Source organism: Physella acuta, unplaced genomic scaffold (genome assembly GCF_028476545.2).
Source record: "Physella acuta isolate Inbredline_101_S28 unplaced genomic scaffold, ASM2847654v3 ptg000378l, whole genome shotgun sequence".
NCBI classification, from domain to species: Eukaryota; Metazoa; Mollusca; class Gastropoda; family Physidae; genus Physella; species Physella acuta.
The window spans coordinates 790,710-817,500 of NW_026731897.1; the positions used below are offsets into that span (position 1 = coordinate 790,710).

At 35.4% G+C, this 26,791-nt stretch overlaps 4 protein-coding genes across 4 annotated transcripts in view; 2 read left to right on the plus strand and 2 right to left on the minus strand.

Moving 5' to 3' along the window:
• Positions 1–165: 165 nt before the first annotated feature.
• LOC131941974 (gem-associated protein 2) lies at positions 166–6,826 on the minus strand. Its single transcript, XM_059301612.1, has 8 exons — positions 6,523–6,826; positions 3,897–3,984; positions 3,699–3,788; positions 3,449–3,511; positions 2,681–2,860; positions 1,991–2,059; positions 750–860; positions 166–431 (listed from the first exon to the last, which is right to left on the minus strand). Exons 1-8 carry the CDS (start codon positions 6,642–6,644, stop codon positions 339–341), a joined length of 816 nt encoding a protein of 271 aa, XP_059157595.1. The 5' UTR covers positions 6,645–6,826; the 3' UTR covers positions 166–338.
• Positions 6,827–8,431: 1,605 nt separating this feature from the next.
• Positions 8,432–19,068, plus strand: LOC131941963 (lamina-associated polypeptide 2, isoforms beta/gamma). Its single transcript, XM_059301598.1, has 6 exons — positions 8,432–8,527; positions 16,980–17,095; positions 17,308–17,421; positions 17,857–17,899; positions 18,178–18,372; positions 18,647–19,068. Exons 2-6 carry the CDS (start codon positions 16,996–16,998, stop codon positions 18,795–18,797), a joined length of 603 nt encoding a protein of 200 aa, XP_059157581.1. The 5' UTR covers positions 8,432–8,527; positions 16,980–16,995; the 3' UTR covers positions 18,798–19,068.
• On the plus strand, positions 12,439–15,137 carry LOC131941962 (uncharacterized). The gene has a single exon (XM_059301597.1). The coding sequence runs from the start codon at positions 12,704–12,706 to the stop codon at positions 14,846–14,848; it is 2,145 nt and encodes a 714-aa protein (XP_059157580.1). The 5' UTR covers positions 12,439–12,703; the 3' UTR covers positions 14,849–15,137.
• A 723-nt stretch (positions 19,069–19,791) lies between the features above and the next one.
• LOC131941973 (N-acylglucosamine 2-epimerase) overlaps positions 19,792–26,791 on the minus strand; it is a 9,361-nt gene continuing 2,361 nt past the window's right edge. Inside the window, exons 4-9 of the mRNA XM_059301611.1 lie at positions 26,246–26,415; positions 21,873–22,173; positions 21,499–21,692; positions 20,753–20,866; positions 20,218–20,305; positions 19,792–20,117 (exon numbers count right to left, since the gene is read on the minus strand). Of these exons, the coding sequence (XP_059157594.1) occupies positions 20,038–20,117; positions 20,218–20,305; positions 20,753–20,866; positions 21,499–21,692; positions 21,873–22,173; positions 26,246–26,415 (947 nt within the window). The 3' untranslated portion in view covers positions 19,792–20,037. The remainder of the gene's footprint in view (positions 20,118–20,217; positions 20,306–20,752; positions 20,867–21,498; positions 21,693–21,872; positions 22,174–26,245; positions 26,416–26,791) is intronic.

Below are 26,791 nucleotides of genomic sequence, written 5' to 3' on the forward strand. Positions count from 1 at the left end.
AGAGTAGATATTTTCTTAGTTCAATTTTTAAATTAACCATAATCAACTAATACTATTTTTGTTTTTATTAATTTAATGACCATTCTGATAATCAATTTCATTTTAACGCCCATACTAATGAATTAGTAACATATTCAAAAACAAATTACTCAGTTAACAACATGGTTATATATACAATTTAATGCTGAATAATTCTCAAATCTTTTCACACATAAAAATCCTAGCATCAGAAAATAAAAAAACTTCTAGGAACATTCAGTGAGTCGTCCAACATAAAATTTTTTACTCCTCACAATGACATTCTACAACTGGAAACTTTTGCTGCAAGATTTGTCCTGTCATGAATCAGCTAGATCACTCTGTTCAAAGTAGCGGGACACCAAACAGATAATTAAATTCAGTTCGTTAAGCCTGGGATCATCAGGGCTGTCCTGTAAGAGATATATATTTGTATTAGAACAAGCTTACCAATTATAAACCTCATTAAGTAAGCTCAATGTTAAAAATGAATAAGGTGAATACCAGGAAGGGAATGAGGGCTGTTGTGATAAAGGTAATTCAATCCTCACTTGTATAGTGCAGGGATTAGAGATAGTGATGTGTTGTGCATGGATTAGAGATAAAGTGATGTGTTGTGTTGTGCATGGATTAAGAGATAAAGTGATGTGTTGTGCAGGGATTAGAGATGAAGTGATGTGTTGTGCAGGGATAGAGATACAATGATGTGTTACTTATCATTAGACACTTACCAGTGATGCTCTGATGTTAGAACAAAGACGAGCTAATCGTCTAATCCATGAGCAGACTTCAGGAGTTAGAGGTTTTTGAAGACTAGCTAATAAAGCAAAGAACCAACGACCCTGCAAAAAAAACATGCATGTATCAGTAAAACTGGCTAGAATACTACATAAATAGCATCTTAACCTTTTACAGTCTTATACCCAAGAATTCCTTTTTGGGATACCGTCTAATGCGTCAATATTCAAATGAACTATGTGTTGTAAAATTATTTATGAGTAGAATGTAAGCCTCGTTGATAACAAGTCAGTAGATACCAAAGGAAGCGGGAAATAATAGGTTTTGTTTACATTTGCTTTCTATTTCTATTACTCGCTGTTTTTTTTTCTATTCATTTTTAAGGTTAGAATTATTGTTTACATTTGCTTTCTATTTCTATTACTCGCTGTTTATTTTTCTATTCATTTTTAAGGTTAGAATTATTTTTTAAAGTTACGGGCAATAAGTTAAACTTCATTAAAATGCCTCTGCTGTTGAATCAGGCTTTATTTATAATGTAACTAATATAGCAATATTGAAAAAGAATGTAGTTCCAGTGAATTTTTTGTAACATTTAAAAGAACCTGTTCATTGATATAATATTAGTAGTTGCATTTTGTTTTGTTTTTCTGGGATTAATATTATTGCTGTATTAGTTAGCTTTTTAATCAGTTTAACCTTATACTTATATTCAACTTAGACGTGTAGGGGGGTGGAAGCAGGCGTTGTAACTGAAATAGCAATATTAACAGAAAGTGATATTTCAACGCCAAGGGTACTGAAACCCTTGGCGTTGAAATATCACTTTCTGTTAATATTGCTATTCAACTTAGATCATTTTGCTATACAGTGCTTTTTGTTTAATGTTTTTAACAAGTGGTTACTTTAAAAATGCAGTGGTTGTAAAATGCATTGTATTTTTGACTGGCCTTATGGGAAATAAAATCACTGTCATGCAGACTGTAAAAAGTTAAGATCTAAATCTGAAACCATATGACAGAGTCTACCCCAGCCACATCTCCGAGTGGAATGTTCAAACCACCAGACTAAAAATACTTATTTGAATGCTGGTTATGCATCTACATCTCCATCTTCAGAGTATGGAGATGTAGCAATACAAAAGGCACCAAATAACTACCACTATAAAATAACCTTACACAAGTATAGGTAGGAAAAATCTAATGATCTAATCAGTTGGTGAACAGAAACTTACTTGTCTTGATGAAAACCCAGTCGCTTCCAACCAGTTGACATGATATTCCAGAACACTTGTAACTTGATGCTAAAAAAATAAACATAATGAAACAAGTTAAAAAAGTGTTTTAAATAGACTAAAATGCTACAAATAAACAAGCTCATAACAATAATATACAATTGTGGTTTGAAATGTTTCCGACCTCAACATGAACATGGCAGCATATGTCAACAAAACTTGATGCATGTGTTTGCACATGCGTTGACAACTGACATTTTGTATGCGCAGTAATTATTTGATTGTCATTTGAGACTGAACAGCTTATATATTTATAAACCTGTGAGTCTACCAACATCTTCAACCACTGTTGATAACATCACCCAATGATCCTGGGAGATAGCACTGAACATATCCTTGGTACTTTTTGTTATATATTAAAAAATAAGATTAACACTAGCAGCCTTGTTAGCTCACTCCAGATCAAAAACCTGTTCAACTGAACATTTGTACTGAATAGTTAGACAGTTAAATGAGGAGGGAGCATTGCTGGGACCAGTGCAGAGATCTATGTACAGAAATAAAGTAATATGAAGAAAAACTACACAATTCCGTGTTAGGTCAGAAACTTCTCAGGCCACCCTCATAGTTCAGGTGATTTTGAATACAACACACCCATAATGTCCTGCTGTGTTACAGTAATTATCTCACCTGTGTCATGTGTACAATTATCTGCAACAATGGAGGCGTGCCTTCTTCACCAAACTCTGTTTCAACATTGTCTGTGCTCTGATCGTCCATACGAGAGTTGTCTATCATTGGTTTTAGAGTCTTGAGTTTGAGACGACCAAAACATAACCTGCACCAGTTTTCTGCATTGTTTGCATGAGGCTGAGGGAAAATAATAAAGCAATAAATATAAATAGGTCTACTTCCCTTAGTTAAATTGCCATCTAATTTATTACAGTACCTTAAAATAACTGAAAACTCTAGCAAAAAAAAAATCTTGACATTTTCTGGGGTTAAATTTTAAATATTTAAGTTTAAGAACATCAATATTATGCACACACACACAGATATACATATATATAAAATATAGATACCCTTTGATTTATGTTATCCCATGCTTAATAGTGCACTTAACTTGTACTACAATAAAAAAATATCAAACTAATGCAACCAATACTATTTTCATTTTCTCAATTTGCCAAAGTTAAAATGTGTTTGAGACGAGCTAATCCCTCCCTCTCGAGTGTGCTGTATTCCACTTAGTCAAGCATGTGCAATGAAAATCTAACAAATAAGAACAACAGCCTACAATGCATCCAGTGTAGTACGTGGACAAAGGTCTTTTGCAAATACTTCACTATGCTTTATTTAAGAAAAAAAGCTGCCCACAATCTAGATAGGATATAGCATACTCAATTAGTAAATTGTGATAAATGGCAATAATCTTCCTTGTGGTTTTTATGAACCTACCAGATTTGGTGCTGATAAAGCTATCTTTTTCTGTTTGACCAGAGATCTATACTGTACTAATTTCTGAAATACATGAACAAGAATATTAAATTTATCATCAAAACACACCTAACATTAAATGACTTGTAATTATTTGAAAAGTTTTAAATATTTTTAAAATTAAAAAGTGCTATACCCTACAAGAAAGAAATATGTTTCACTTATGAAAACCTCACCAACATGTGAATGGAAAGTGTAAATTTTTAAAGACCTGTCTGAGAGAAGCAAACTCTGCAACTTGCAACTTCTGCCAACATTGAGAAGCTTTGTAGTTCTGTGGCACAGGTAATAGGCCCCCAGGCTGAAACATGCAAAAAACTGAGTCAAATGTGAAACTCAATCGTATTACTATTTATTAGATATAAATCAGCATATATTTCTTTAATAATAATATAAATTCAACTTTTACCTCGGAAACCTTAACAGTTTGTTGAGAAAGGAATGCACTGGTATCTAAATCTGCCACAACAACTTTGGGACATCCCATGGCTTCCTGCCTAGAAATAAATCACATTCACACATAAGAATGTATTAGTAATATTTCTAACACCCTATCACCACAAAATGTCAGCAACCCACTCTTCATATTTTAGTTTTTAAAACAGGAATTCCTTTCTGAAATATTAACTAAGTTAAGATTAAATAAAAGAAGGGCAAAAACATTATGATAAAACAAAAACAGGCAACCACTTGGCCTGCTATAAACAAACAAGCCAAAGGCTGTGGCTATTCGTACTTCACTGCAAATAGCCCTATGAAGGTTATTTGGACTCTGACCAATCAGCGTGAGGCATTTTTCTGTGATTCTTAAATTCCCTTATACATGAAATGTAGAACTAAGTTTTTATAGACCTAACCTTATCACTAACCCTGAACCCTAACTCTACCCTAATCCCCATCCATGATGCCTAACCCTAACCTTAATGCCTAATCCTAAACTGTCTAAACCTACCCTAATACCTAACTTAACCCTTATCCCTAAAGTAAAATTTTAAAAAAGCAAAAAAAAAACTCCGAGCCGAAAGAAATGGAACACATGCCATGAAAACAATCCAGCCGATGCGTAACCATTTCGACCAACTGAACAGTTCCAATAATGTTCAAAACTTGAGTGTCATTCGTAAGATGATGAAAAATAATTATGCACACGTGCTCAGGACAATAAATTTAAAATAAATCTGATTGGTCAGCTAAAATAAGCAAAGTACCAATAGGGCTATTGTATTTGTAGTAAGTACCAACAGACCCTCCCAAGCCAAATTCGTAAAGGTGACGCTTTTTCCTAAGTTTTAGCAGCCATGAAATGAGTTAGGCCTACTCAGTTTTTTTCAAATGGAATCATTTCAAATTTATTTTAGCTTACTTATGTTATGAGTAGTTTATAAAAGGATAAACACCTCATTTAATTTAACAAAGTGACTATGCAGATCGCCGAGTGTTGCGAGATTCCGTAGGATGCATTCTAAAATTAGGTATCGGGAAAATTATTAAATACCTTATAAGGGACTACATATATAACTAATAAACTCTAATATACAAATTCAGGTCCAGATAATCTACTACTTATAACTTAATGGCTCTATTATGTTTGGAATTATATTTCGACCTGTGGTAAAAATCTTGAATTGCTAAGATGAAAAAAATCGGGCAGTCCTGGTATCAATTTTTAAGATTGTGTTCGACCTAGAGAAAAGATTTAGCAGACCACAACGGGGGACGATCTGTCCGGGATTCAAAGGGTCGATTCTAAATATCTAGATCTAGTTGTTGCAAATCTTCTGCAAGTTTTTTTTCTGTAGGGCCTATTCCTAATTTTAAAAAAACATTAATTAGGCCTACTACAATCGACTTTATTAAGCCTAATGCCTAATAATTTTTAGATTTACTAGCCTAATTGTTGCTGATTCTCTGTCAATTAAACTTTAAATTAAGTTTAATTAAACATCATTAATTTAATTCAGGCCTAATGCACTTGACTTTATTTTAATTTCAAATAAACTGGCTATGGTTAACAAGTTACTAGTTTTTCTTACTATTTGTGAAATCTACTTAATTCTCAATTTAAACATGACAACTGAATAAAAAACGTCCATACTTTATCCTCTAGGCACTAAATTTGGGGGTTGTAGCGAGTTTAGACTAAATTATTGAATTTTAAATTTATTTGTCACTCACAGCTATGATATGACGGATCATCCATGACAACCTGGTTAAAAGTTGAAAGGTTTAACTTTTTAAGTGACCGTGAAATAGATCTAATTTTTTTTCACAAGAGAGTTCCTAAAAGTAGAATTGGCCCGTCTATCGTCGGGAAATATTTTTAGAGGAAAAAAATTTAAGAGAATGTCATCAGAAAAGAATTTAAAAAAAGACAAGACAGAAGTGATTTTTGAATTCTTTTATTTCTTTAATTTTATGACACTTTTTATTGTACAAAAGAGCAAAATAAAAAACCATGCCAGGTAAACGTATCCATTCAAATAGCGGTCACGTGGTCAAAAAAAAAATAAAAAAATGTGGTTGTCATTTCTCGGCCGATCTTATAAAAAAACGGTTGAAGATATTTGATTTATTTTTTCATAGAATGATAAAACTAATAATGCTTTACTATGGAAATCAATTTTGTGAGAGGGAGATCTATATTTAAAAAGTTCAATTATTTTGAATGACACCGACTTTAAATTTTGCCTACATTCCCCAAAGCAATTTCTGAAAATGCTTTTCTGGCATATTTAACCTTGCCACCTATAGCATGTTTTTATAACGTAAAAACCCGCCATTTTACTCGTGATAAACATTTTTAAAAGTAATTCTAAGAAGGTCTCTGGAACTAAGTCGAAAAACTCGACGGAAGTCATGGTCCGATCCTTACGCCATGTTCTGGTTAGCAACCAAGGACGCTTTTAAGTTAGTGAGCCTCCCTACAAGTTACGAATGCTACCTAAACTAAACAAACATTACCAGATAATTTGCCTATTACTATTTAGGCCTACTAGAGATCTAATATATTTTATTTCTGTTTACTCAGTGTTTACCGAACACGGCGTAAGTATTCATTTCCAGATGTTGGTGGAATACTGAGGTCGTAATCATCATCACAGTTTTCATCAACCGCAAGTGCTTGTTCACAGGGAGTATCACTTTCGCTACTGTCCATGTTTATCGTTTACTGATAAGTTAGTGTTAGTTTAAATCCAACTCTAGATCTAGATTCTATTAGAATCTACTTTATCTATTTATAATTTAGATCTAGAGGATCTAGATCTAGATCTAGTTCTAAGTCTATGATCAGAGCTACTTCTTAACTTGTTTGGAGATCTAAATCCACCATTGCGTGGTAATACTAATTGCCGAATATAACAGCCGTAACAAACACACTTTTCTGTAATTTAATTTTAAAATAAAGCGATAGGCCTAGCGATCTCCAGTAAACTTTCTCGAATATTCTTATATAACACTACAGGGGATGGCAACTCGGCATATAGACATGATTTTCAATCCATTTTTAATTACTTAAACTTTTTAAAATAGAATAGAATCTCGTAGAAAATAAGAATTGCGCACTAAGTGAACGGCAAACAATATCTTTATATAATTTAGTGTGGAATAATAGTACTTTATAAATTCATATTCGTTTTTTGAGAAATCGGAAATCGCGTAAATTACTATTTCCGGTCAACGGAAATTACTCAAAATTGACAGAAGGCAGAGTATTAGATCTCTTATTTATATGTGAAATTATAGGTTTTTGAAAAACTAAAAGTAGAACAAGTTCCCCGTCTGGTTATCGGAAATCGCTGAAAAGTTGATACAGAACTACAAATTTGATATATTTATGCATGAAATTTCATCAACTTAACTTTAACGGTACTCAAGTTATCGTATTCACACACACATACACGCGGACTGAATTGCAAAGCACAGTTTTTCCGACTCGATTACGCGTAAAACGCCTAAATTTTTATAAAACTGGATTTAGAATTTTTGCACGATGAAAATTTAACCCTATACTGCGTATATGATAAAGTGCTGAGAAGTAGAACTGTGAAAACGGTCCGAATTTCATGTTATTTTTGTGCACGATTACAATACTTCCGCTATAGGCCTACTCTGTATATGAGAAAGTAAAAATGCATAAAAACTGAGACGGCAAAATATATATTTTCTATATGAATTCTATTTCGTATGTGTGTGTGTGGGGGGGGGGCAGACGTGCTTCTGGGAAGGGGGAGAGGCAATGCTCATATTATACAAATTGTGTTGTTTATTGTATAAACTAAAACATAACATACATAGTCATAGTTCATATCTATTTAGTTTAAATAAATCAAAATAGCACAATTCGGGGGTAGATTGATTCTTGGCATCATTTTGCGACCTGTGACGTTAATGGATTTAAGAATGAGTTGTCACACACAATATTTGTTGCTAAGGGGTCATCCATAAATGACGTCACGCTTTTTGGACGATTTTTAACTGCCCCCCTCCTCTCCGTCACTCATCGTCACGAAAAGCCAGACCCCCCCCTAAAATGACGTCAACCTCACCCCCCCCCCCCCCCCCTCAAAATCGCAGTTGAATTTTTCTTAAAACATCGATATTTTTCCAAAATCTTGTCTGAACTCTGTCAAAATAGAGTATTTTAATAAACTCCTATTGCTATTTATTAAAACAGTTTTCAAAAACGCGAAATAACGTCTAAAATTCGTTTTCTAACATTGCTTTTAAATAATGCAAAAGTGTGACGTTGCACCATCTGACCACCCCCCTCCCCCTCATCACACACCGTCACAAAATTTCGGACCCCCCTCCCCCCTACGAGTGTGACGTCATTTATGGATGACCCCTAACCATTTTAGTTATTTTACCATTTAATATTTATTTGATCATTCAAACGTGATTCACTGTTAACTTTTTAATGTTATGGTTAGTAGATTGATTTCCTTTGGCTCAATATAAACCGGAAATAGAAATTTAAATATAACAATTTTTTTCGACTGGCCTATCTTGTCTTGGATTGTAACTGTTGTTTCGGTTTTGGTGGGTTTTGGTTTTCATTTCTAGGAGGTCTACCAAATACTGTTTTGATATTTCTAGATCTAGAGACTATTTAAGACAAAATTTGTAGGGCCGATCTATGGTAAAATCACGATATAGCGTCGGTTATTATTCCGGAACTGTACAGCAGTAAAAAACAGTAAAACCATGGCGTAGTCTGTCGAGCCGTTCCGGAAACCACCGGAAATACTGTAAACCATCATTTATTTGCCGCCATATTATTTTTAATACATAATGTTGAAAAATGGGCAAGGATTGATTTTAGTTGCAATTTAAATACTGTTTTGCTAATTATTTTGTATTTCTAATTATTTTAAGTGTATGTGCTAATTATTGCTGCTACTAAACATTATTCTGGTTATTCTTACTACTTTTAACTTTAGAAAATCTAATCGTCTTATTTTACTAACATAACTAACTAGAGCTGGTTGTCGCAAATCTTCTGCAAGTTTTTTCTGTTTCTTAAAAAAAACATTAATTACTACACTCGACTTTAATAATAATATTTAGATTTACTAATTGTTGCTAATTTTTTGTCAGTTAAACATTAAATTAAGTTAAAACATTAATTGGTAATCTATCGTTTTGGGTACGTAAAATCGCCCGCGACTAGTAATGTGAAAAACAGGTGACTCCTTAAATTTTAATAATTATTTCACATTTTGAGGAGGATTTGTGTTTTGAAAAATACAAAAATGTTTCCTTGTTTCATTTATGTACCTGTTTTCAAACAATTGAATTAAAACTTTTCAATAATAAATGAATACTAGCGATGTTTCCAACAGATGCAACCATGCTCATTTACTCTAGCAGCCATCTTGTTTAAGTTCTTTCTTTGTTAATTTATAGCGCGAGATCAGGGGAAGGCAACTCTATTTTACAAATGGCTGCTGTTTATATAGGAAATCCTGCTCGCAAACACTGCGGTTAAAAGTTAATTTCTTGCCTATATTGATATATTTAGCTATTGATTTAAGTTATTTATTCATTTATCTATAATATTTGACACAAATATATCAAAATATACCTCAATTAAAGCCTTGACAATGAGGTAACTTTTTCGTACATTACTAGCCGCGGGCGATTTTACGTACCCAAAACGATAGATTACCCATTAATTTAATGCACTTGACTTTATTTTTCTTTCAACGGTCAAATAAACTATGGTTTACAGTAACGAATGTTACCGAAACTCAACGAACATTACCCAATAATTTCCGACGCTATATCGTGATTTTACCCGATCTATTTATTTACTAGACTTAGACAATTTTATGGTAAAACTCCCATTTTTATTACGAAGTGACTCGGAAAAAGATTTTTCGCCCCAACGTCTCCAGTCTCCACCTAGCCGGCAAAAGATAGTTCTGCGCATGCGCAGTGACCTATGGATAGGGTTAGGGCTAAATTAGGATAGGGCTAGGATTAGGGTAGGGGTTAGGGCTATAGGGTTCTACTGTTGTAACGCGCAGTACCATCGAAAACATCGCAGCGAAGACAGACAAGTTGTAGTTTATCGCCATTGCGCATGCGTATCTTTTTCTGGTTAGCATCGGCCTTTTTATTATTACTCCCATTTTATTCGCCGCTTCACTAGATCATCTACAGCACCCCCTCGTCGAGCTATTTTTTTTAGTATTTTATTATAAACACAACCGTAGATTATACACTAGAACTAGATATCTAGATCTAGTCTAGTTGTATAAAATATTAGAGTTTATCAGTTTATTAATTTATTATGTTTGGAGTATTATGAATAGAGTAGGCCTACAGAATTAGAAAATACTAGGAACACCCACGCGTTCTACGTAGTACTAGTTTTAGTAGTAGTCCTAACTGCTTACATTTTATTTTACACACAATTGGCATAGACGAGGTTGACAAAGTCTAAAAATAAAACAACATTAATGTAACTAATTATGTCCCAACTGCTTACATTTTATTTTACACACAATTGGCATAGACGAGGTTGACAAAGTCTAAAAATAAAACAACATTAATGTAACTAATTATGTTAATATCAATTATCTCAAATACACACTAGGAACTGTCGGGCGCTTTTGCGCGCGTGTCAGACTTTTTTGTGGCAGTTCAGTTTTTTCGGAGAGTGCTCCAAAAGAAATGCTTGTATTAATTAGAACTACAAATCTCGCAAATTTTAAGGCATAGTATTATTTCCTTTGCGTCTCGCATTATAATACTGATGAGATTTTGCGAGATTAGCAGGTTTTTCATTTGTCTTGTATAAGACCCCTAAAATAAATGTAACAAACGAAAAAATCTGGAGCGTGACGTTTCAGGCGGACTACTTTAATTAATAATTAATTACTATAGGCCTAATAGTTCTAGATAGGACTTAGAGTTCATAGAGTAACTTCCAATTACCAAGTGGTCACTCAGTAACCACTAGACCTAACTAAACTACTGAACATAGAAAAAAACAAATGGTACCTTAACACTCCCCAACAATTTTACTTTAATAATATGTGTGATTTTGAATTCCTACAATTAGATATTCTTGTTTTTTAAGTAGGCCCCCGATTGCTTTCTGATTTCTCAGAAAACGCATGTGATTTATATAATACTAATAATATTCTGCACAATTATACACATATTGTTTGGCGTTCACTTGGTGAAGAGCCCAAATTAAAAGGCCTAACTTGTCTGCGAATACCCATTTTTTATTGCTTAATTTAAAAAAACCCATTAGCTTTGACATTTTGATGTTCCATAGTTATATAGAAGCTATTTTTAGTGTAACCTTTTAGCTAATTGTTGACTAATTCAAGTTTTGCCACTAAGTCCAACCTTACGTCACTTTAATCCGGGTGTTGAAAAATAGAAAATTGCGTACCATGCAACATTTAAAAAAGTTATTTAAAGGGGAAAACGAAAGCACTTGAAACTGAAGTGTTCATAAATGAAGAGTTTACCATGGTTTTGCATAAGCCAAGCTACTCATAGTAAAATCAACTTTTTAAAAAAAATCATACCATCAAACTGAAACAAGCCTGCAGAATTACCCATTTCATAATTTATCATTAGAATTAAAAAATGTTTTGCCATTATATTATAGGAGATGACCCATGCCGCTATTTAGATGTTTTATTTGCTACTTTTTAGTAATTCATAATTTGTGAATTCGACACTACCCTCTCTTCTCCCCCTCCTCCTCTTCCCCTCCACCCCCCCCCCCCCCCCCCCCCCCCCCCCCATGAAAGCGGTCGTCTGTGTCGCCAGTTTACAGACGACAATGAAAAGATCAAGGAGAACTTGGTTTCAAATTGTTTAAAAGCTGAATTATCTGCCCCTAACAGCCATCACATTGTAAACATTTTCGGGGTGAACCACAGCTCACCAGACTGGTGGGGTATGGGTGGTAGCGATAAGCCTAGAGAGCGGGGAAGGAACAGCTAAGCCCTTACTTGGTGGTGTCTTGTATGGTCCCTACGTAGAGAATTTTATATATATATATAGACTATTTTCACTGTTAATTTTGAAGTTACGACCTGTCAAAGATCTAATTTAAATAGTCTAGGTAAATATATAGCTAAAACTTCTAGTAGAAGTAGAACTGGTCCAGAAATTGATTTAAATGAGAGATGCTGTCTTTTTTATAGTATTACTCACAAACCTGGACTTGATTGGTTCAATTTTCCCCTCTGATCTGGGTCTTATATATAAATACATATATATATATATATATTACACTATAAATTATATAGTAACAGTTATTTACGCAATCTTAGGGGGGAAAAAATGGGTGTCTGCAGATATGGCATGCGCACATGTGCCTACCATCCTGCTAGATATTAGCAATATATCACTATTAAAATTAATAACTCGTACCTGATGTGGACAATTCATTATGTAAGGCTTATTTATCTTATGTTCCTCTTTTTTTACTTCAAAAACCTCTTTTTATTTTTATGGATGACTGTTGCTTCATTTGGTCGCGATGACTTGGCATGTCTGCATACATTTTTTAGCATTACCCTTGCTGCGTACACCAGTAAAAATCTTAGTAGTTCTATCTTATTTTAAATAGAGACTTAAGCTAGTCTAGATACTTTAAATCTAAGTCTATAGATTTTCTAAATTTCTGTATTTTAAAAAAATATTTTAGATGACCTACTTCTAGTTTGAATCTCTACAAACATGTCTGAGCAATCAGTAAAAAAACGTCTCAAGCGAGTTATTCATAGCCCTGACGTTGTTAATGCTGCCATAGCCAGTATCAGATCTAAAGAGTCGTCGATTAGAGAAACAGCCTCCAAATTTGGAATCCCTTTCTCTACGTTGCGTGATAAATTGGTAGGAAGACGACCAGTCGTGGTCACGAAACACACTCTTCTCACAGCAGAGGAAGAAAACCTGCTCTCAAAGTGGCTGATTGATTTGGCGCAACGTGGCTTTGGAAAGACACATGAAGATGTCAAAGCAACAGCCAAAGCCATTATGGCACTAAGAAATGCTGCTTCCAAAAGCAAATCTGAAGTCCCATCAACCAGGTGGTTGTACGGCTTTTTGAAGCGCCATCCTCAGCTGTCAATGAGAACTCCCATGTCACTTGGAAAAGAAAGAGCTATTATAACCCCAGCAGCGGTAGAAAAATGGTTTTCTAGATTCAAGACATGTGTGGATGGAATCGACCCTACGATTTTGGAATCCCCTGAAAGGATTTTCAATGCTGATGAAACAGGTTTCAGTTTCGACATGAAAAACAGAAAAGTAAAAGCCTGTAAAGGCTCCAAACATGTCTACAGGGTCACACCTTTCACAAAACATCAGGTGACAGTATTGGCCTGCACTAGCGTTACTGGGCAGTACACCCCGCCCATGTTGATTTATCCTCACAAACGCATTCCCCAAAAAAATTTGCTAGCGGCATTCCCTGAGGCCAACTTACAGCTCTCCAACAATGGATGGATCAATGCTGCCATTTTCCACTCTTGGCTCAGGGATAGTTTCATCCCAGCTGTAAAACATCTCAAGAAGCCAGTCCTTCTTCTAGTGGATGGCCACACTAGCCACACTTCGCTTTTGGAGACCTCAGAATTGTGCTCAGAAAATGACATAATTCTGTACTGTCTCCTAGCCAATGCCAGTCATTTGATGCAACCCTTAGATCAAGCCTTCTTTGGGGTTATCAAGACTGCTTGGGCTGAAGCTTTACGTCAGCACATAAATCAAACAGGCGACGGGGTAAATTTGGAATCATTTGCAATGGTGCTGAGACCAGTTTGGTATAAAGCAGCAACAGCAGAAATAGCCGCCAAGAGTTTTGAGGCTGCCGGAATATATCCATATAACCCAGACAAGGTTCTTAAGTCTGGGAAGTTGGAACCAAGCAAGGTCTACCGTGCTGCACCAACTGGTGATGCAACCACTGCAACAAGCAATCAACAACCATCCACCTCTGAACAAACCCAAACTATGTCTCATTTCTCCTGTCCTGTAAAATCTGAAAACCAATTAGACCAACATGTTATCATTCTGCCTTCACTTGATTTTGACAATGACACAGAAATTACCACTGAACCCGCTATGTTTGACCTAAGTTTCGACAATACCGAAATCAGCACTGAACCCTCAACCTCTGATCTTATTTTGGACAGCACGCAAATCAGTACTGAACCTTCAAACTCTGCTCATATTTTTGATGACTGCTCTGCCTCAACATCAACTAATAATGTATTTGAATCTGAGTTCACTGCCCAGCAGTTGAGAGCTTTAAAAGACTTGGCTTTTTTCTTAAAAGAAGACATATCTAGAAAACAACTTGTATCTTTTTTTTCCAAGCTTGCGGGTACCCAAGTTTCTGATTTTTCGTGTCGCCATGAAGAGAAGGATTTTAATAAATTTAAAAAGCTCTCATTAAAGCTTATTAAATCTGGTGAAGTAAATGTACCTGAACAAATGAAAGCTACCCTAACAGTGGATGATATTTTAAAAATCCCTTTGTTTATATCCCCAAATAGAAAAGGCAAAGCAACAAAAAAATTATTTCCAACTCCGCCAAATCTTGTAAGTGAACATGAATTCCGAGAGGCATTGAAAAGAAAATTGTGTGAGAAAGAAGAAGCAGGAAGAAAAAAAGTGGGGAAGAAATTACTGCGGGAAGAATCCAAGAAGAAAAAAGAAAAAAAGCAATTTCAGAAGTTGATCAAAGAAAAGAGAAAAACAGAAGGTCTACAGAAGAAAGAAAAAAAAGCATGTGGCCCAAAAGCAAAGAAACACAAAAAAGATGAAGATAGTATGGAGATTCAGGAAAATGGTGGCAGTGATAATAACATCTGCTGAAATGATGTCATGTTATTAGAGGATGATCTAACATAAATTTTGTTCTGGCTCTCTCCTGAGATCTGCTTTCAATAGAAATCTGTAGGTACAGTGAGATATTTGTGGCATGCATGTTGCACACACACACTTCAAAAAATGTTAATGCAGAGCAGCGGCAACAGTTTTGTAAATTTTGTTATATAAAATTTATATATATATGTCTCTGCCTTCCTCCTGAGAGAGCAGCAGCGCACATGATGGGTTAGATAGTATTATATAAATTTATGTTCCCGTGTACATTTGTATGTGTAAATAATATTTTTGTGTACATTTGTTTCTATAATGAAAATTCACTTTCTATTCTCTTATTATCTTCAGTTTAATTAATTACTGTAAATTTATGTTCTATTTTTGATCTAGAAAAAATCTAGATCTAGTTGCTAATAAATTTAATTAAAACTAACACACAAGTCCCTTCAGTTTTTTTTTAATTTATTTGTTTTTGCTGTCTTTTAATTAATAAAACAATGAACAACATTATTTATATGTTTGTTTCACTTATTAAAATAGAAAGTAAATGAATAAACTATACTCTATACACAAGCAGGGACGGGTGTCCAAAGGCAGAAATTTGAGTTTTGAAGTTGCAAGTTGTTTTTTTTTTAATCTAGACAATGACATAATTATAAAGTACATCATCTTCCAACATAGTGGGCTCTACTTAGTTGGCGACGTCATTGATGACATGAACCATTGTCACCATGCTCATGTCAGACATTGATGACTCTGCCATTTGAGTTGGTAGATCTTATGGCAGCACTGGTCTGTGTAAATTTTTTTCTTGAATGATGACACCACTGGCTGGTGATACACGGTTGTGTGTGCACTTTCTTAATGTGTGTGAACCATTTAAGTGAATAGTTGAAGGTCGAGCCTTGTTTAAATTAACTGTCTATTTATGTGTAGCAAGTTTTATAAATTTCTGCTTTGGTTTCTGAAGCGAGTTCTCTTTTTTTTTGTTACAAAATAAGGCATAAGGTTGCCGACTTTATGTACAACTCCCAACCTGGAGCACCAGATTGTTAACTGTCATCTGACACCTGTCCACTCAGATTCCCCAGCTTGGTTGAACCTGCCAGGAGTTGAGACTCTCGCTTGTATAGCTCTGGGGTTGTCAGGGCACAAAATGTGTTCTATCCCCACTGCTTTTTAACCTAGTAATTGACTATCTGATGCAAACTGCAGACATAGCAAGATAGGCACTAACAACGAGCCTAGAGGACCTAGATTTTGCAAACATAACTACTAGCTAGTATTCAAAAAGACAAGCAAGAAAAGCTAAACATACTATTTTGCCAACGGAGTTGGACTCAAACTCAACATAAAACCAAAATTATAAAACAAAGTTAAACTAGCCAAGAGTCCATTAAAGCAAACAACACATAAATAGAGGATGTAAAAGATTTAAGCACTGAAATGAAAACATACATCTCTAAAGCAGAGCAATTTTATGCATGCATACCAAAAAATCTGCCAAGACCTAATGCACACTTTACAAAAGTAATGTCTTTAGGGTCCAACTGTATGGCAGTAAATGTTGGAAAGTAGCTACTGCTACTTGCAGATCACTGGGAAAAGATGATGATGTAGCCAAAAGTTAGCAATGGCTACATTCCCAACTATAGAGGTCTCCTCTCTGTTCTTCTCATGACCAAACTTTACACGTATGTTAACCAAACTTCACATGTATGCTAACCAAACAAAAATTTGAGTTTTTTCCGTACCTTACAAATGGTGGCCTGTCATGTGAATATTTTGGCTGTTCTTGAATTTTTACCACCTCACCATTCTGTTTTGTGTTACACGTCATATCTGCTAACAGCAGGTTACAAATTTTTTCTCATCTCCACAATGGAGGAATCTGCTTTATGGATTCAGCTTAGCCCTTAAACGCTTCACAGAGTTGGATTAATCTTCATTGTTATTTTAGTCTGAGACAATACAGAATTGTTTTTAATATCCTTTACACATAGGCATGACTTTTAAAATCAGTTCATTTAAAATAATGCAATAAATTCGAGTTAAGCAAGAGACTGCTTCACTGCTTCTATTTTTTCAATAAATTTTCATTAATTGTAGTTTTAACTTTCAGAAACTAACTAAAGAAAATGCCACCAGTCGGACAAAACCTTGACTTCAGCTCTCTCAGTGACCAAGAATTATCCCAGATGTTGAAAGATTATGGAGTTGATGTTGGCCCAATCAATGGTTTGTACCTGCCACTATTGACAATCAGTTTAAAAATATTTAACATACAAAAATAGTTTAGTCATCATTAATTATAATAGCACATATTTTAACAAAAGTACACCTATTTCTAACATTAGTACTAATACTAACTGCTCATAAATCATTTTTCACAATACAGCTGACTTATAATTTACTTGTTATCCAATATATGTTTGTTTTGCATTCAATAGGGGCTACAAGAAAAACATATGAACGCAAGTTAATAAAGCTAAAAACTGGTCTGGACTCACCACCCTCTCATCAGTATGATCCAGTAGATGAAGATGATGATGACGAAGATGAAGGTAAATTTGATAAAAATTATTTTTTAATTCTTTTTTCTTTTAATTTTAATGTGCATGATATATTTTCTTTGTCTTTAATATGATGCATTTAAGTGTAAGTGTTAGCTCGGTTGTGTCATTAGATTTTTTACTTTGAATCTTCACCAGGCATTTTAATTGAATTTTGTGAAGATAAAGATTAAGTTTGGTCTTTCTTATTCTTATTAAGCAATTAGTCTTCACCAATTAAATTTTAAAAACTAGTCTAAACTAATGAAAGAAACTAGTTAAATGTTACTGTCTCATGAAATTGACTTTAGTGTTTAAGTTTCCAGTATCAGTTTAATTTTACAATTTTAAATTGTATATAAAAAATATAAAATGCACAAACTTTAGAGAAGTTTGTTTTTAAAAATTTAGATACAGCAAACTAATAAGATCTGTTTTTTTTTTCAGTGGTTCAAATCAGGCAACCTGTTCTTGAGAGAACTCCAGTCATGTAAGATTTACATATTACATTTTTTGTAGAGTTGACTGGTATTTTTCCCATGTGTGTATATTTTGTTCAATTTTAACACTTGAAGTAGTGTGGTGCCTTATAATACTTATATCAATGTGTATAGCAACACTGCCTTTTTAATTACTATTTGTCTAATATCAAGTGTAAGTGAAAGGATCTGTGTTTGTTTATTATTTTGTGATCTACATAATTATTATCTCAGTATTTACATTGACATAACAGGAAAAAAATAACCTTGTCATTTTGTAACAAATCAGGTCCAGATCTGAGACATCAGAAACAACACGCATGAGAAGAGACATCCCAGAAGCCTACACCCCCAGAATGGAAAGTAGACCAACCCCAGAAACCTACTCCCCCAGGATAGAAAGTAGACCAACACTCTCCAGCTCACGCAGGACAACAGTCTCCTACACCCCAGCCACAGATGTGCAGACAGAACGCACTGAAAGGTACATCATTTTTTATTCCAGTTGTCTTTCTTTAATAATTTTTTTTTAATTTACTTTATGCTTCACAATCTTATTTTGAACTGGATTTTTATTATTAAAACTGAAGTTCATTAAATAAAGGGTAAAAGTTGAATAGGTAAGAAGGTTTTCTTTTTTAATAATTTAAAAAGAATTTCCACTTTAAAAAGGTCCTTATCTCTAATGTATTCTTGACCATTTTTTTTTTTTAGTATTCAAGTATTTAAACTATCCAACTTTGTGCTTATTACTGTAGGTCTAAAGAAAGAACAAGTGGTGGAATTCCAACATGGGTGAAGATTGTGGGTGCTGTTGTCATTCTCATCCTGATATTTCTCATCTACTCCAACATGGAACCCACCGCTGTAAACCAGATCCCCACCATAACAAACAAAGTGGAAGTCTAGTCAGCATTTATATGGAAAAAGGAGAAGCTGCTTAAAGACTTTTATTTATAACACCAACGCTCTTTTTTTTTAAACTTAAATATTTTTTTATGCTATCTAATGTTTTCAATGAAAATAAAAAATACATAGTGTTCAAATTTTAAACCAAGCAGAGATTATTGAATTTCATGTTCACACTGAACAACAATACTTGGGTGGCTTATGTTTAAATTATATATTTGTAAAGATTAGTAATCAATTTGATACCACTTAACATGTGTTTAAAAATTTCTGTTTTGTTAGCAGTACAATTATAGTACCAGTAAAGCAAATTTTGCTACATTAAACTACTAAACTTATATTAGACTAGTTAATTTTGAGTTATTTTAGATTTTGCCAATCATACAATGTTTGACTGTGAGATTCCGCTGTTGTTGAATGTTGATTGGGTGGGAGTCACGATGATATGACAAGTGTAATGTTGTATCAGTTCTGTATAAAGTAATAAAGTTTTCTTGACTAACCCAACATAATTGTTTCTTGTTTTTTTTTAATCTGGTGGTTTAATTCTAAATACTTGAATGCTTGTCTGCAGTTATACACAAACACTGGTGACTTAATTTATTAAATACTTGATGTTTGTGATAGTTAAGGAAAGATGTTGAATAGTTGACAGTTTTGTAGCTTGTTTCACAGTAGTGCAGAGCACTGTTGGATTCATAGTTGGATTATTTTATCTCTAAACAAAGTCAAGCTGAATTTATAGTATACTGTTGTTTTAAGCTTGTTAAGTTTTTATAGTTTCCTATAGTCTTGTTAAATGGGTTCACACTGTGGAGGAATTGAGATCTAACTATATGTTTTATTAAGGATGAGATTCAAAAAAAAGTATTACATTTTTATTAAATTGAGACTAACATTTTAGTTAAGTTACTTAGTAAAAAGTTCGGACTTGATTTTTCCTCTATTTGATGCGTAATTTTTTAATTTCACATATCTAAAAACAAACGTGTAATTGTGGACAATCATTTTATTACTTAAAACAAGTATGTTATAGTTACATAAATGTACAAACACGTACACAGTTGTGTTGATCTGTAAATTATTCCTGCAATCTTATATAATACATGGTGATATACATATCAGAAATACGCTGTGGTCATGGACTTTGTTGAATGTTTCTGGATGTAAACATCCTGAGTTGATGACTTGAATCACTGGCTGTTGTGCACAGCTGGTGTGGTGTGTACAGCCAAACTCTTTAAGTCTGACCTTGTTTTTGTAAAAGTTCTTTGAGCATTTGTTCACAGAGCATGAGGGTACGGGGCACATGGAAACACCCTATGGGAGGAAAAGAGGGTTATTTTACTGCTCGTATTCAACTTTTTTTTAAAAAATATTCAATGAGAAGGGAGACAACTCTTTTTTAATCTTGTATTACCTTTCCATTCTCCCCCTTTGGCATTGATTTTAACGTTTCCTTCACGGCTGAGATAGCCAAACCACTCACCCTGCTTAAAGTCCACAAACTGAAACATCAAATTTTAAAACAATGTATATATGTATATATGGGAGGCAGTCTGACAGAGAGAAATAAAATTTTAACGCATCAGGGGTTAAAAAAAAATTACTGTTACATATGAAGACACTAGAATTTAAAGGAAGATCAGTCCTGTTTTTTTTTTTTAATACGTAGGTTGAAATAGTAATAAAACGTAATTGAAATGTTTTAGGAGAAGAAAATTTTTTGAGAAATACGGTCTTTGAGAAAATTACTACACCCTAACACCCGCTTGTAAAAACATGTCCGCTTTTTTCCTTTGGTATGCGTTACATCTCAGCTAATTTTTAACCGAGGGTAGCAACATTAAAAAAATATTGGTACGACCTACTGCTAGTAAGTTTTCTTTAAATATACCAACGTGGGAGCCACCCCTGTACAATTATTGGCACCAATCAAGGTTCAAGGCACTTACATGACTGTAGGAGTAGTCGAAAACTTTGGCAAACTGTTTGAGGTACTTGTGTTCACCCGTGTGTTTGTAGGCCATCAGGAAGGCGACCATAGACTCACAGTGGGGCCACCAAAGCTAGGAAAAAATATGCACACATTTGGACTGTAATTCACTGAGCCAGAGGCGTAGCGAGGGGGTGCGGATCGCACCGGGTGACACCATTTAGGGGGGGGGGGGGGGTAACACCAAGGCATAAAAAAATAGAAAAATATATAGAGAAAAATTTTAGGGGGGGGGGGGTGCAATCGAAAGTTTGAGGGGGGGGGGTGCAAATCGGAAATTGAAAGTTTGTCCCCGGGAAGAGTCGGCACGCCTCTGGGGGGGGGATGACACCATTAAGTGCCGCACCGGGTGACACCCGACCTCGCTACGCCACTGCACTAAGTTTCGATCAGATATTTTTGTTTGAGCGGGGTGGGTGTGGTCGCACAGTGGTTAAATCATATATTTTCCATTTTAAATTAATGTTTCTTTCTATTTGTCCCGGGGGGGGGGGGGGGGGGGGAGTTCGACAGTGTACGTACTCCGACTCCCCCCCCCCTGTAATGGTGCCCAAAATAAACACTATAACATGACGATTTACTAATATTATTTTAAAAACTTCTTACTTACAAAATTAAATTATGTTTTGCAAATGGTTTTTAAAACTTCTATTCAACCCCTAATTGCAATCACGTGTTCTGTTAATTAATACCCACGTGACCTACTTTCATATCCCATTCGAGCTGGACAGGAGGGCGGTCGTCTGCATCAATGAAGTAGAAGAGGCCGCCGTAATCGTCGTCCCACCCCCTGTTGAACGACTCCATGATGAACGTCTCCAAGGCCACTTGCTTTAGCTCTGGTTTATTTTTGTTCACAGCCTGCTCGAGCAGAACCCACCCAGTTTCTATGGCGTGGCCTTAGTGGTGGGATTTTAAAAAGTATTGGAAAGTTTTTAAAAAATAAATAAATAAACAATATATTTTTTTTTTTTTGAATTTTCATTTCCTAAAAATGTGGGCACTGAAATATGTAACTAAAATAATTGTGAATTAATTATAAAGTACATTTTATTTTATGAAGCATTTTGACCTCTGACCTGGATTCATTAACCTCCCAACACTTCCCGGAAGTTCCTCGCCGTCCTCGGAGACGTTCTCCAGCACCACGCCCCCTCGCTGCACGTGCTTCAAGACATCCTGCAAACACCACTCTGCCAGATCGTTGTATCCTGCCGAGTGCTGAGGGTCCATGATGGTCAGCTCGTCAATCAGCATCAGCAGGATCATCGGCACGGCCAGTGATGACGTCGGCACTGGCGGGGGCAGTCTGGGACCAAGCCCGGAGCCATCGACCTTGACCCACTGCACGATCTGCTTCATCATAGCCATCGCCTCTTTCTGGGAACCAAGTCGGCAAACGTTACTGCTTCTGTGTGCTGGTTGAATCTTCGCCATCACTACATTTATTATAGCCCCCGACGCGAATGGATGTAAAACAAGCCCAATACAGCTGCTGTAACTAGAGCAGTGTTGTTTCTTCCAGACTTTTTTCTCCGGGGGGGGGGGGGTACTTGACTTGATATTTGGGGGGGGGGCGCGGACACAGGAAAAATTATGTTTTCTATATAAATTCCATTTCGTTCGGAAGGGGGGGGGGGGGGTGGAAGACTTTCTTCGAGAAGAGAAGCCTGGAAGAAACTCAACTCGAGTCAGGTACCCATCAGAGCAGGGTGGAATCAGAGACATTCCACGGACTTTACTCTCTGACCACACCGTCAGATACTAAAAACTTGCCCAATGAAAAACCTATCTTTGCCGAACAACGATTACCATGTGCACTAAGAAACATACGCGCCTCTATTTAATAGCAAAAAGAAGTGTTAATCATAGGTTTTTTTTTTGGGGGGGGGGGGGGGGGGAGGGGGGATAAGAAGAATTCATAATTCATATTTAAAAATGTATAGTTAAACTATTGTAACCCCCATCCCCTTTCAGAAATCTAGGTCCACCCCCCTTGTCTCTCCCACAGACAATGAATTAGTGTCTTCCGGGAGGGGGGGGGCGGACATTGTTAAAAGTATATATTTTCTATATAAATTCCATTTCGTTCGGGGGGAGGGCGGTAGACTTTCTTCGGGTTCTGCCCCCCCCCCCCCCTCGAAGATATGCCTGGGAGAAACTGTCCGGCTCTCATCCTAGAATAAAAAAAAATTCATAAAAAACGTTTTAATAACAAGCTTTTATGTAATGATGCACTAAAAAGTAGAAAATAAATTATAGACTACTATTTAAATAACTATAAAGAAAAGCGTGGGTCACTTTAGTATCTATTGGATACCTTTACTAATGTTAAGGAAGACACCCACGCTTTTCTTTATAGTTATTTAAATAGTAGTCTATAATTTATTTTCTACTTTTTAGTGCATCATTACATAAAAGCTTGTTATTAAAACGTTTTTTATGAATTTTTTTTCAGTACTTTACATGTTTTATCTACAATAGAGTTACATGACTAAAAACCATTGCGCGCCTACTGAATATCACGTTCAGTAGGCGCGCAATGGTTTTTGAACGCAGCCATTACGTGGTCGTGATGGCGCAGCTATTGATGACGCGTGTGGTGTGGTTGGCTAGACATGCCTACTAATTCGGTCCAAATTTTAATTAATTCATAAAAAATCAATTAGGCATCCAATTAAGTCAAATTTAGTTTCAGATTGCATTGTCTTCATGTCTTGACCCACGTGCCAACTGTGAATCGTATCGGTCAAGTAGAACTGTCCTAATTTTCACTCCTGCGTTTCCGTCTAGACAGACTGACGAGGAAGTGAGTTAAATAAAAGCTTGTAAAAAAAATTCATAAAAAACGTTTTAATAACAAGCTTTTATGTAATGATGCACTAAAAAGTAGAAAATAAATTATAGACTACTATTTAAATAACTATAAAGAAAAGCGTGGGTCACTTTAGTATCTATTGGATACCTTTACTAATGTTAAGGAAGACACCCACGCTTTTCTTTATAGTTATTTAAATAGTAGTCTATAATTTATTTTCTACTTTTTAGTGCATCATTACATAAAAGCTTGTTATTAAAACGTTTTTTATGAATTTTTTTTTCAGTACTTTACATGTTTTATTTACAATAGAGTTACATGAATAAAAACCATTGCGCGCCTACTGAACATCACGTTCAGTAGGCGCGCAATGGTTTTTGAACGCAGCCATTACGTGATGGCGCAGCTATTGAAGGTGATGACGCGTGTGGTGTGGTTGGCTAGACATGCCTACTAATTCGGTCCAAATTTTTATTAATTCATAAAAAATTAATTAGGCATCCAATTAAGTCAAATTTAGTTTCAGATTGCATTGTCTTCATGTCTTGACCCACGTGTCAAATGTGAATCGTATCGGTCAAGTAGAACTGTCCGAATTTTCACTCCTGCGTTTCCGTCTAGACAGACAGACAGAGGAAGTGAGTTAAAAAAAAGCTTGTAAAAATTCATAAAAAAATTCATAAAAAACGTTTTAATAACAAGCTTTTATGTAATGATGCACTAAAAAGTAGAAAATAAATTATAGACTACTATTTAAATAACTATAAAGAAAAGCGTGGGTCACTTTAGTATCTATTGGATACCTTTACTAATGTTAAGGAAGACACCCACGCTTTTCTTTATAGTTATTTAAATAGTAGTCTATAATTTATTTTCTACTTTTTAGTGCATCATTACATAAAAGCTTGTTATTAAAACGTTTTTTATGAATTTTTTTTTCAGTACTTTACATGTTTTATCTACAATAGAGTTACATGACTAAAAACCATTGCGCGCCTACTGAATATCACGTTCAGTAGGCGCGCAATGGTTTTTGAACGCAGCCATTACGTGGTCGTGATGGCGCAGCTATTGATGACGCGTGTGGTGTGGTTGGCTAGACATGCCTACTAATTCGGTCCAAATTTTAATTAATTCATAAAAAATCAATTAGGCATCCAATTAAGTCAAATTTAGTTTCAGATTGCATTGTCTTCATGTCTTGACCCACGTGCCAACTGTGAATCGTGTCGGTCAAGTAGAACTGTCCGAATTTTCACTCCTGCGTTTCCGTCTAGACAGACTGACGACTGACGACAGAGGAAGTGAGTTAAATAAAAGCTTGTAAAAAAACGTTTTAATAACAAGCTTTTATGTAATGATGCACTAAAAAGTAGAAAATAAATTATATACCACTATTTAAATAACTATAAAGAAAAGCGTGGGTCACTTTAGTATCTATTGGATACCTTTACTAATGTTAAGGAAGACACCCACGCTTTTCTTTATAGTTATTTAAATAGTGGTATATAATTTATTTTCTACTTTTTAGTGCATCATTACATAAAAGCTTGTTATTAAAACGTTTTTTATGAATTTTTTTTCAGTACTTTACTGTTTTATTTACAATAGAGTTCCATGACTAAACACCATTGCGCGCCTACTGAACATCACGTTCAGTAGGCGCGCAATTGTTTTTGAACGCAGCCATTACGTGATGGCGCAGCTATTGAAGGTGATGACGCGTGTGGTGTAGTTGGCTAGACATGCCTACTAATTCGGTCCAAATTTTAATTAATTCATAAAAAATTAATTAGGCATCCAATTAAGTCAAATTTAGTTTCAGATTGCATTGTCTTCATGTCTTGACCCACGTGCCAACTGTGAATCGTGTCGGTCAAGTAGAACTGTCCGAATTTTCACTCCTGCGTTTCCGTCTAGACAGACTGACGACTGACGACAGAGGAAGTGAGTTAAATAAAAGCTTGTAAAAAAACGTTTTAATAACAAGCTTTTATGTAATGATGCACTAAAAAGTAGAAAATAAATTATATACCACTATTTAAATAACTATAAAGAAAAGCGTGGGTCACTTTAGTATCTATTGGATACCTTTACTAATGTTAAGGAAGACACCCACGCTTTTCTTTATAGTTATTTAAATAGTGGTATATAATTTATTTTCTACTTTTTAGTGCATCATTACATAAAAGCTTGTTATTAAAACGTTTTTTATGAATTTTTTTTCAGTACTTTACTGTTTTATTTACAATAGAGTTCCATGACTAAACACCATTGCGCGCCTACTGAACATCACGTTCAGTAGGCGCGCAATTGTTTTTGAACGCAGCCATTACGTGATGGCGCAGCTATTGAAGGTGATGACGCGTGTGGTGTAGTTGGCTAGACATGCCTACTAATTCGGTCCAAATTTTAATTAATTCATAAAAAATTAATTAGGCATCCAATTAAGTCAAATTTAGATTCAGATTGCATTGTCTTCATGTCTTGACCCACGTGCCAACTGTGAATCGTATCGGTCAAGTAGAACTGTCCGAATTTTCACTCCTGCGTTTCCGTCTAGACTGACGACTGACGAGGAAGTGAGTTAAATAAAAGCTTGTAATAAAAATACAAGCAGTTCCCATCCAGTACCTTGTAGACGTCATCCTTCGTGACTCGGTACATCTCGGCCATGGCCATGACGTAAAAACTCTCGGAGAAAATGGTTCGCTGGCTTTTGATTGGCTGGCCTTCCCTCGTGAGGGACAGAAAACATTTGCTGGTGTTGGGCTCTTTGACGTATTTCATCACAAAGTCGGCACCTGGGGACACAGGTTGTTGGTGCTCAGAGGAGTCATGGGGTAATGCAGTAGCGTAGCGAAAGGGGGGGGGGACATATGTCCACGGGCGCCGACCTTAGGGGGCGCCAAAATTGGTTGGAAAAATAAATTGAAAGGTTGAGGGGGGTGCAAATAGAAAGTTTGAGGGGGGGGGCGTGCAAATCGAAATGTTGAGGGGGGGGGTGCAAATCGAAAGTTTGAGGGGGGGTGCAAATCGAAATCTTGAGGGGGGGGGTGCAAATCGAAAAGTTTGTCCCCGGGCGCCGGGAAGGGTCGCTACGCCTCTGGGGTAATGTGATACATCAGTGCACCTAAATTCTAAACTATTTCAAGTATTTTTACGAGCCAATAACTCCAT